This window comes from Chiloscyllium plagiosum, chromosome 10 (assembly GCF_004010195.1).
Source record: "Chiloscyllium plagiosum isolate BGI_BamShark_2017 chromosome 10, ASM401019v2, whole genome shotgun sequence".
Classification (NCBI taxonomy): Eukaryota; Metazoa; Chordata; class Chondrichthyes; order Orectolobiformes; family Hemiscylliidae; genus Chiloscyllium; species Chiloscyllium plagiosum.
Genome location: NC_057719.1, coordinates 85869840 through 85881015, shown reverse-complemented (window position 1 = coordinate 85881015; position 11176 = coordinate 85869840). Strand labels below are relative to the sequence as shown.

Sequence of the window (11176 nt, the reverse complement as noted above, 5' to 3'; positions counted from 1 at the left end):
GTGGTGCTGGAAAAAAGCACAACAGGTCAGGCAGCATCCAAGGAGCAGGAGAATCGACGTTTCGGACAAAAGCCCATCATCATTTTCCTGCCTATACTACTCCACTGCCCGTCCTCCTTTGCAATCTTTAAAATATACCCGAAACCCTATCTCTTGTCCCACATGTGTCTGTTTCTCCTTGGCAATTTGAAAACGCTCCCGTGAATTACGTTTTGTTACAGCGAATGGCTTTGTTGATGCTGTTGGATGCATGCGACCCCTGATACCCCCGAAGTGGATCTTGCAGTTTACTAGTTAGGTTACAAAAACTGCAGGAAGAATCCTCAAAATAACATGTTCGCAGCAAATCGAAAAGATGTGAGAAAATATAATCAGTTTTGATTGAAAAATCTTGAGGGGGGAAAGAATGATTTCACTTGTGCGATCATCTGACTTATATGTGAGTGCTCCCGAAGCAATTCGATGAATTTTTAAGTGTTCTCTGACGCCAACCCGGAAAAGCCAGTTTTGCGACTAAATGGAATGGCATTTTTCCTGCTGAGCGTGTGGTCTCCTATAATCTGTTTTTGTATTGTAGGAAGAAAACCTTTGATTTTCGATCGAGCTGATAGCTCAATATCCTGCTAACAAAAGAGACCTTGGAGTGGAGGTTTATAGCTCCTTGAAAGTGGAGTCGCAGGTAGATAGGATAGTGAAGGTGTTTGGTATGCTTTCCTTTATTGGTCAGTGCATTGCGTATAGGAGTTGGGAGGTCATGTTGCAACTGTACAGGACATTAGTTAGGCAACTTTGAGAAGATTGTGTTCAGTTCTGGCCTTCCTCCTATCGGAAGGATCTTGTGAAACTTAAAAAGGTTCAGAAAAAATTTACAAGGATATTGCCAGGGTTGGAGGATTTGAGCGATAGGGAGAGATTGATTAGGCTCTGGCTGTTTTCCCTGGAGTGTCGGAGGCTGAGGGGTGACCTTATAGAGGTTTACAAAATTATGAGGGGCATGGATAGGATAAATAGACAAAGTCTTTTCTCTGGGTGGGGGAGCCCAGAACTAGAGGGCATAGGTTTAGGCTGAGAGGGGAAAGATATAAAAGGGAAGTAAGGGGCATCTTTTCCATGCAAAGGGTGGTGGTGTATGGAATGACCTGACAGAGGAAGTGGGGCAGACTGGTACAATTACAACATTTAAAAGGCATCTGGATGGGTACATGAATCGGTAGGATTTGGAGGGCTATGGGCTGGGTGCTGGCAGGTGGGACTAGATTGGGTTGGGATATCTGGTTGGCATGGACGGGTTGGACCAATGTGTCTGTTAGGTGGATGGAGGTGGAATAAAGGTGATAGTCAGAGAGGAGGGTGGAGTGGATAGGTGGGAAGGAAGATTGGCAGGTAGGGCCGGTCATGAGGATGGTGCTGAGCTGGCACTTTGGAACTGGGGTAAGTTGGGGGAGGGTGAATGAGGAAACTGGTGAAGTCCACAATAATGCCCTGGGGTTGAAGGGTCCTGAAGCAGAAGATGAGGCATTCTTCCTCCAGGCATCGGGCGGTGAAGGAGGCCCAGGACCTGCATGTCCTCAGCAGAGTTGGAAGGGGCTTTGAAATGTTGGGCCATGGGGTGGTAGCGTTGATTAATGTGGGTGTCCCAGAGATGTTCCACAAAGCACTCTGCGAGATGGCATCCAGTCACCCCAATGTAAAGAAGACCGCATCAGGAGCAACAGATACAGTAAATGACATCGGTGGATGTGGAAGGCTCCTTTGGGGCCTTGGATGGAGGTGAAGGGGGAGATGTGGGTGCAGGTTTTGCAATTCTTGTGGTGGCAGACGAAAGTGCGGAGGGGAGGGTGGGTTGTTGGGAGATATGGATTTGACCAGGTAGTCACGGCCACCGCTGGAATTACAAAGCCTGCACCCACACCTCTCCCTCACCTCCACCCAAGGCCCCAAAAGAGCCTTCCACATCCATCAAATTTTAACCTGTACTTCCACACATGTCATTTACTGTATCCACTGCTCCCGATTTGGTCTCCTTTATATTGGGGAGGTTGGATGCCTTCTTGCAAGGCACTTTAGGGAATACCTCCGGGACAACAACACCAATCAACTCCCCCTCCCACTCTGCTGAGGACATGAAGGCCCTGGGCCTCCTCCACCACCACTCCCTCACCACCCGACGCCTGGAGGAAGAACACTTCATCTTCTGCCTCGGGACACTTCAATCCCAGGGCATCAATGTGGGCTTCACCAGTTTCCTCATTTCCCCTCCCCCCATCTTACCTCAATTCCAACCTGCCAGCTCAGCACCACTGTCATGACATATCCTACGTGCCAATCTTCCTTCCTACCTATCTGCTGCACCCTCCTCTCCAATTATCACCTTCATCCCCACTTCCATCCACCTATTGAACTCTTAGCCACCTTCGCCCCAGCCCCGACCCCCTCCCATTTATCTCTCCACCCCAAAGACTCCCAGCCTCATTCTTGATGAAAGGCTCCTGCCTTAAACATCGATTTTCCTGCTCCTTGGATGCTATCTGACTCTGCTGTGCTTTTCCAGCACCACTCTAATCTTGACTCTGCTCTCCAGCATCTGCAGTCCTCACTTTTGCCAAAGTGTCTGTTTCCATGATAGACACCTCTATGACTCTATGATCATAAATGATGTAATTTGCTTTTGTTAGTGGCTTCCTTTGAAAGGAACTTGCCTGACTGCAGTCTAGTGCTTCTACAATGCTCCTTGCTTCTCATTGAGAGTTAACTGTTATTCACTTTGTGTAGACAATGCAAATCACATGAAAATGAAAATGTAGGAAATATACAAAAACACAGTTAAGTGCTACCTTAAAAATGCTTTGGCTAGTTACATTCAGCAAAATAGAATATATCACAGATTTACAGTAGGTATGGTCACTTAGCACACAAACTATTCATGTCAGAATAACGTGTTGGATCTGTTATGACTAGTCGATGTTGTTTTTCTGAAGACAGCAGTGTAGCTTTTATATTCTCATTTTTGGAATTCTCTCACTTGTGCAAGCAAAGTTTTCCAGTGAGTTTATAGCTCACAAACTTTAATAGGGTGGAGATTCAGGAAAGAAGAGAAAAGACTATTGCTCCTATGGCAAGTTATTCCAGATGCTGTCTTTGATCAAATCCAATATCTTTTTTCATCTGTAAACTGGGTCATATATCATCTAGCTGAAAATGCAGGCAGCTTGTTCCTTATGAATGCAACGTTGCTTCTGCTGTAATCAGTGCAGTTTGCTTTGTAAAGTGTTCATTAAAAAAGTTCAAGGTATATGCACAATACATATGTCCAGTCAATGCTAAATATTATCATCTTGGAGAACACATCTTCATGACAACCGCTATACTGCTGTTACATTAAAACTAGCTGTGAAAGATAAATAATTGTGGAAATGCAATGAGGATGGCTGTGATACAAAACTGATGGGCACGCTATCCTTTCCATTGCATTTTCTTTCTTTTACTGATTTTTTTCTAAAGCCCACACTCTCTTCTGAAGTAATATTGCATCTTCCTGCATGACACTGTCAATCCTGCTTGAACTACCACATGAACTTGCCTCAATATCCTTTTAACAGTATGTCTATCCCACCAACTAATTTTGTCTCCCCGTTCCCATGCTATCCTTGTGATTTGCACACTTGTGTTTCTTTTGTCAGGCACTTGTACTTTGTCAATACTTTCAGGATAAGAAGCTTGATTTTAAAGGGAAGAAGGTGCTTGAACTGGGTTCTGGTACTGGAATTGTGGGAATTTTGGCAGCACTTCTGGGTAAGTTAGCTCATTTGCACCTTTGATGTGAACAACATCTGCAACAGCAATATAAAAAGCAAAAAATGAGGATTGATATGCTCTTGATAGAGGCTTTTCTTTGTGATTGACCTTGGACATGGAATCATGCTGCCCCTCCCCCCACCCCCATCCCTACCCCTCCAACCCCAACCCCCACACAGTTACCATTCAGTGCAAACATTCCAATGGATACTTATACTAATGCATATTCCTAAAACATTATTAACATTACAGTCCTTGTTGTCATAGTATATATGACAAATACAACTATTCAAACTTATATCTCTTTTATTCTTTTTTGCAATCTACTGGTAATAGTTATGCATCAGTTGCTTTGCATTTCAGTTGAGCTGTTATAACTATTTGGTCTTCTATATCAAAGATATTATTTATAATAAATACAGCTATGCTTATAATCAATTTTATTTACCACAAAGTTGACACGTTATCTATCTTAGATGCCATTTTATGATTCAAGCTTGTAAGTCTCTGACATGTTAGCAAGCTTCTAGCATGCACTTTCAGAGCCAGTTACAATAACAGGATAGACCTATAACATTTAAAAAGAACATATATCTCTGGTGGTGAGGTCTGATTATAGGTGACAGAAATGGCAGAGGATAATATGTTGTATCCAGAGAGTAGTGGGATGGAAGGTGAGCACCATGGGGTCTCTGTCCTTGTTGCAGTCAGAGGGGTGGAGTTCAAGGGTGAAGGTGCCAGAGGTGGAGGAGATGCACTGGAGGGCATTGTTGATCACATGGGTGGGGAAATTGTGGTCCTTGAAATTGAAGGCAATCTGGGATGTCCTGGAGTGGAATTGCTCCTCCTGGGATCAGATATGTTGGAGGCGGAAGAATTGGGAGTAAGGGATTGTATTTTTACAGGAGGGTGGATGGGAGGATGTGTAGTCCAGGTAGGTGTGGGAGTCGTGTGGTCTGAAGTATGTGTCCATGTTGAGTCAGTCACCAGAGATAGAGACAGAGAGGTCCAGGAAGGGGATTGAGGTGTCTGATTTGGTCCAGGTGAACTTGAGTTCAACCTTCTCGTGAGAGAACGAGGTGGTGCCAATACAGTCATCAATGTAGTGGAGGAAAATGTGGGGAAAAGCGACAGTGTCATTGTGGAAGTTGGACTGTTTCACATATCTGACAAAGAGACTGGCATAGCTGGGACCCATGCAGGTGCCCATGGCTACCCTTTTGGTCTGAAGGAAGTGGGAAGATTCAAAGGAGAGGTTGTTGAGGGTGAGGTCCAGTTCTGCTAATCAAATGAGTCTGTCAATGGAGGGGAACTGGTTGGGTAAGTGGGAGAGGAAGAAACAGACGGCTTGGAGGTCTTCACCATGGCAGATGAACATGTAAAGGTACTGAATCTCATGGTGAAGATGAGGCATTGGGAGGCGGGAAAACAAAAGTCATGGAGGAAATGGAGGGCATGGGTGGTGGCCTGAATGTTTGTGGGGAGTTCCTGGGACAATGGAAAGGGGGCAGGATGGTGTCAAGATATGAGGAGATAAGTTCAGTGGGGCTGGTGCAGGCAGAGACAATGGATCGACTGGGGCATTCAAGTTTGTGGATTTTGGGTAAGAGGTAGAACTGGGTTGTGTGAGGTTCCGGGACTTTGAGGTTGGAGGCTGTGGATGGGGGATCCCCTGAAGTGATGAGGTTTTGCATGACCTGGAAGCTGGTAGTTTGGTGATGGGAAGCGAGGTCGTGGTCAAGGAGGCAGGAAGAGGTAAACTCACGTCTGTGAGTTTCAATGGACTATTCCTGAAGATGGTAACTCTGTATATCCTGTTAGGTTATTTCTTAATATGAAGTTATTTTGTACCCACTGCAAATGCATTAGTTTGTAGAAATTTGCCACCAGCTGCACCTATTATTGTATCATCCTCTGAGGAAGCACTCGTCACACCCTTGAAAGCAACAGTCTTTGATTTCATTTTCCAGCAGTAGGCATTCACATGCTCATTTCATGGCTAAAATAATACGCTGGCCTCGGAATTAGTTTAATTTTTCACACTGCGTCTCTGCCCCTATGCTGAGAAGATTCTGTCTTTTGACTTTTGTGTCAACGCACCGCTTTGATTCTGTAACACTTATGACTAATTGATATTTCTAATGAGTGTATTTGTCTTCTATCTTAAATCATGAGACAGACTTGCAGACAGATCCACGGCTCAGACTGAAGTTGTCCATTACATGTTAGACAGGGTAAATGCTGGTCTAACACCATATAGTTCTATAAATGACTTCTCCGTCTGACAAACAGTGCACTTGACTACTCATAAACAATTTATTCTACATATACTTTAGACAAGTCAGATTGCCAAAGGTAGCCTGCAAGGAATAAATCGATAGAATGCATTGAGGACAATTTCGAGGAGGAGTAGGCTCCAGAGCTTAGCTGAGAGCTGGCTGTTCCAGATTTGCTAATGATTAATGTAAAATGATTACCTAATGACTTCAAAATTAAAAGAACCTCTGGGTGCCAATCCTTACAATAAGATCGAATTTCATATTCTGTTTGGGTGTATATGTTTTAAACTTGAATAAAGACAATTACAAGGGCATGAAGCCAGAGCTGCTTAAAGTGGAAAATCAGGTCAAGATAGACCACAGTCGAAATGCAGCGACGCATATTTGAAGAGGTAGCACTCAAAAAATATGCATTCCAGCGAGGAAAAAAGAAGGATGCACCATCTGCCCAGAGCTGAAAAAGTTAAGGATATCACCAAATTGAAGACAAAAAAAAGGTCTGCCATGCTGGGTTGCTTTCAAATGAGCAGATAGAACTTAGAATCAGCAATGACAACTCAAAAAAGGGAGAACCAAAGTAAAATAGACATTTAAACATGGTAGACTTTGTATAATACTTAAAATGGAAAAGAACAACTAATTTTACCGTTGATCCTATGGGGAGTGATAATGGAGAATTATTAATGCAAAATGCGAAATGGAGAAAGTGCTGAACAGATATTTTATAAACATTTCATTCACATATTTCACTCGTTGTATTTTTTTTCGTTTAATGTGATAAGAATTGATAAGTTACCACCACTTAATCTCCCCCCACTAATCCTCAAGGGGTTGATATTGACCAGAAATTAAATTGGAACCACCTGATAAAAACCTAGCTGCAAGAGCAGATCGGAAGCTCTGAAATCTCGAGCCAGTAATTCATCTCCGGACCCCTCTTACCCAAAGATTCTCCACTTTTTACAAAGCATAGGATGGCGAAAAATGCTCTGCATTTTCCAAGATGAATGAGTATCTGAGAAAATTCAAGATGCTATTCACATCCACCAGCACTGAGTCAGCTGTGTTTACCAGCTGCAAGAAATGCACATCAGGAACTGAACAAGATTCCTCTGACAGCATCTTCCAACATACTACATACAAGGAGAAGGGCAGCAGATGCACGGAGACATATGTGCCAACATATTACTTTCTAATAATTACACCATCCTGACTTGGGAATTCTGCTGCACTCCAGTCAGCATCACTGCTCCCAAATGTCCTTCCACTCCGGGGTTTGCCTTCACCCCTGGAACACAGGTTTAGGAAGGTGGACCACCAAGAGTTTCTTGACAGCCATTTTGGGGATGACCGCCCTCATATTCTAAGAACTAATGAAAAGGATGGTCGGCAGCATTCTCAGCTCTTTGCTTTATACAAAAAATGCTGCCCTGCCATGGAACAGGCCACTTCAAAGTACACAAAAGCATGCCGTTCTCGATGAATCCAGATGGGATAAGCTCCTATTGATTTGTTTCCAAGTTCACATTCATGTCCAGAAATGAGGCATTTATGCCAGAGTAACCAAAAATAGGTCAATGTGATCCAGCTCAATAGCCAGTGCAGTCATAGAGTCATAGAGATGCATGGCATGGAAGTACACCCTTCGGTCCAAGCCATCCATGCCTAATAGATATCCCAGCCCAATCTAGTCCCACCTACCAGCACCCAGCCCATATCCCTCCAAGCCCTTCCTATTCATGTACCCATCCAAATGCCTCTTAAATGTTGCAATTGTATCAGCCTCCACCACTTCCTCTGGCAGCTCATTCCATATACGTACCTCTGCGTGAAAAAGTTGCCCCTTAGGTCTCTTTTACATCTTTCCCCTCTCACCCAAAACCTATGCCCTCTAGTTCTGGACTCTCTGACCACAGGGAAAAGAATTTGTCCATTTACCCTATCCATGCCCCTCATAATTTTGTAAACCTCTATAATGTCACCCCTCAGCCTCCGATGCTCCAGGGAAAACAGCCCCAGCCTGTTCAGCCTTTACCACACCAGCTTAGATTCTCCAACCCTGGAAACATTCTTGTAAATCTTTTCTGAATCCTTTCAATTTCACAACATCTTTCTGATAGGAAGGTGACCAGAATTGCATGCAATATTCCAACAATGGCCTAACCAATGTCCTGTACAGCCGCAACATGACCTTCCAACCCCTGTACTCAATATTCTGACCAATAAAGGAAAGCATACCAAACGTCTTCTTCACTATCCTATCTACCTGTGACTCCACTTTCAAGGAGCTATGAACCTGCACTCCAAGATCTCTTTATTCAGCAACACTACCGAGGACCTTAACATTAAGTGTATATGTCCTGCTAAGATTTGCTTTCCCAAAATGCAGCAACTCGCATTTATCTGAATGAAACTCCATCTGCCACTTCACAGCCCATTGGCCCATTTGGTCAAGATCCTTTTATAATCTGAGGTAATCCTCTTCGTTGTCTGCCAAACCTCCAATTTTGGTGTCATCTGCAAACTTACTAACTCTACCTCTTATGCTCACATCCAAGTCATTTATGTAAATGACAAAAAGTAGAGGACTCAGCACTGATCCTTGTGGCACTCCACTGGTCACAGGCCTCCAGTCTGAAAAACAACCCTCCACCACTACCCTCTGTCTTCTACCTATGAGCAAGCTCTGTATCCAAATGGCTAGTTCTCCCTGTATTCCATGAGATCTAAGTTTGCTAACCAGTCTCCCATGGGGAACCTTGTCAAATGCCTTACTGAAGTCCATATAGATCACATCTACCACTCTGCCCTCATCAATCCTCTTTGTTACTTCCGAAAAAAACTCAATCAAGTTTGTGAGAAATGATTTCCCATGCACAAAGCCATGTTGACTATCCCTAATCAGTCCTTGCCTTTCCAAATACATGTACATCCTGTCCCTCAGAATTCTCTCCAACCACTTGCTGAGCACTGATGTCAGGCTCACTAGTCAGTAGTTCCCTGGCTTGTCCTTACAAGCAGTGGTACCACGTTAACCAACCTCCAGTCTTCTGGCACCTCACCTGTGACTATCGATTATACAAATATCTCAGCAAGAGGCCCAGCAATCACTTCTCTAGCTTCCCACAGAGTTCTTGGGTACACCTGATCAGGTCCTGGGGATTTATCCACCTTTAACTGTTTCAAGGCATCCAGCACTTCCTCCTCTGCAATCTGGACATTTTGCAAGATGTCACCATCTATTTCCCTACAGTCTATATCTTCCATATCCTTTTCCACAGTAAATACTGATGCAAAATATTCATTTCATATCTCCCCGATTTTCTGCAGCTCCACACAAAGGCCCCCTTGCTGATCTTTGAGGGGCCCTATTTTCTCCCTAGTTACCCTTTTGTCCTTAATATATTTGTAAATATACTTTCTCTGGATTCTCCTTATCTCATTTCTGAAGGCTTCCCATTTTCCAGCCGTACCTTTACCTATGAACATCTGCCCCCAATCAGCTTTCGAACGTTCTTGCCTAATACCGTCAAAATTGGCCTTTCTCCAATTTAGAACTTCAACTTTTAGATCTGGTCTATCCTTCAGTCGCCAGGCAAGGAATTAGTAACCTGCATACAAGCTTGGAAGAATCTCCCTTCATTAGGCCTTCAATTCATGCACTGGCAGAGATTACCACGAAGGACTGTCTTTTTCAACCTCCTCGCTTAAGGGCGAGGTTAACCTCAGGTTAAACCATCAACAGTCGTCTCACTCTAAGCTCTCTCTCTAACTGGCGACTTTTATCACGACACATGCGCATGGGAGTTGTGTCCAGCAGTGCTTACTTACTTTCTAACTTTGAAGAACAACTTTAGCGTCAATCTGTTCCAAATTCGGCAACATATTTCTGCCAGTATGATGTTAAAGTCTGTTTTTTTACAGTGCCAACAAGCCTGAATATACCAGCCACAAGTTGGCATGATGGCTCAGTGGTTAGCACTGCTACCTCACCGTACCAGTGACCCGGATTCAATTCCAGCCTGGGGCGACTGTTCGTGTGGACTTCGCACATTTTGCATAACTGTGAGGGTTTCCACCAAGTGCTCTGGTTTCCTCCCACAGCCCAAAGATGCGCCCAGGTGAATTGGCCTTATTAAATTGGCCATAGTGTTAGGTGCATTCATCAGGGTTAAATATAGGGTAGGGGAATGGGTCTGGCTGGGTTACTCTTCGGAGGGTCGGTGTGGACTTGTTGGGCCGACGGGCCTGTTCCCACACTGTAGTACACACAATAAAGAGGACACTACAACACACACCTGGGTTAAAAACATCTCCCACAGACAGCTCACAGACACAGAAAGAACAATACTGGCCAAGGGACTCAACTACAACCACAGGGACGCCAAGACAGCAGACTTCCTAGCAGCACTAGAATGCACACTCAGGAACAATGGACTGACAGAAGAGATACAACAAACAGTGAGACGAACTGTCGTACCTATGATAATAAGGAAAAGACAAACACATAACCTCAACACCAAGGAGAGGGAAGCACTGAAATCACTAAGAAACGAAAAGAACATAATCATACTACCAGCAGATAAAGGCAGAATGACGGTCATCCTAGATAAATCAGATTACATCTAAAAAGCACAACAACTACTTGCATATATCAACACCTACCAAATGAAGGAATTTGACCCCACACCACAACTCACCAATAGGATAAATAACACACTAAGGAATCTACAATAAAATGGACAGATAACCAGAGCTGACCTACAAAGAATGAAACCGGAAAGCAACTATACCCCCAGATTCTATGGATTACCTAAAGTACACAAACCAGACATCCCACTCAGACCCATAGTATCACTACCAGGGACACCATCATACAAACTGGCCAAAGAACTACAACAGAAACTGAAACACCTGGTCAGCAGATCCAAACACTCTATACAATCAACACAGGAATTCTTGGACATCATCAGAAACATACACATAGACAAAGAAGAAACCATGATATCATCCGACGTGACGGCACTGTTCACTTCGATCGACAAAACCCTAGCCAGAGAAACAATAGCCAACCTACTGAACATACAGAACAGAAAACAGGA

At 43.9% G+C, this 11176-nt stretch overlaps 1 protein-coding gene across 1 annotated transcript in view; it reads left to right on the top strand.

Moving 5' to 3' along the window:
- The first annotated feature begins 273 nt into the window (after positions 1 to 273).
- The window catches only part of LOC122553995 (EEF1A lysine methyltransferase 3-like), a 13708-nt gene continuing 2805 nt past the window's right edge, over positions 274 to 11176 (top strand). The window contains exons 1-2 of the mRNA XM_043698481.1: positions 274 to 357; positions 3681 to 3792. Coding sequence (XP_043554416.1) covers positions 334 to 357; positions 3681 to 3792 — 136 coding nt within the window. The 5' untranslated portion in view covers positions 274 to 333. The remainder of the gene's footprint in view (positions 358 to 3680; positions 3793 to 11176) is intronic.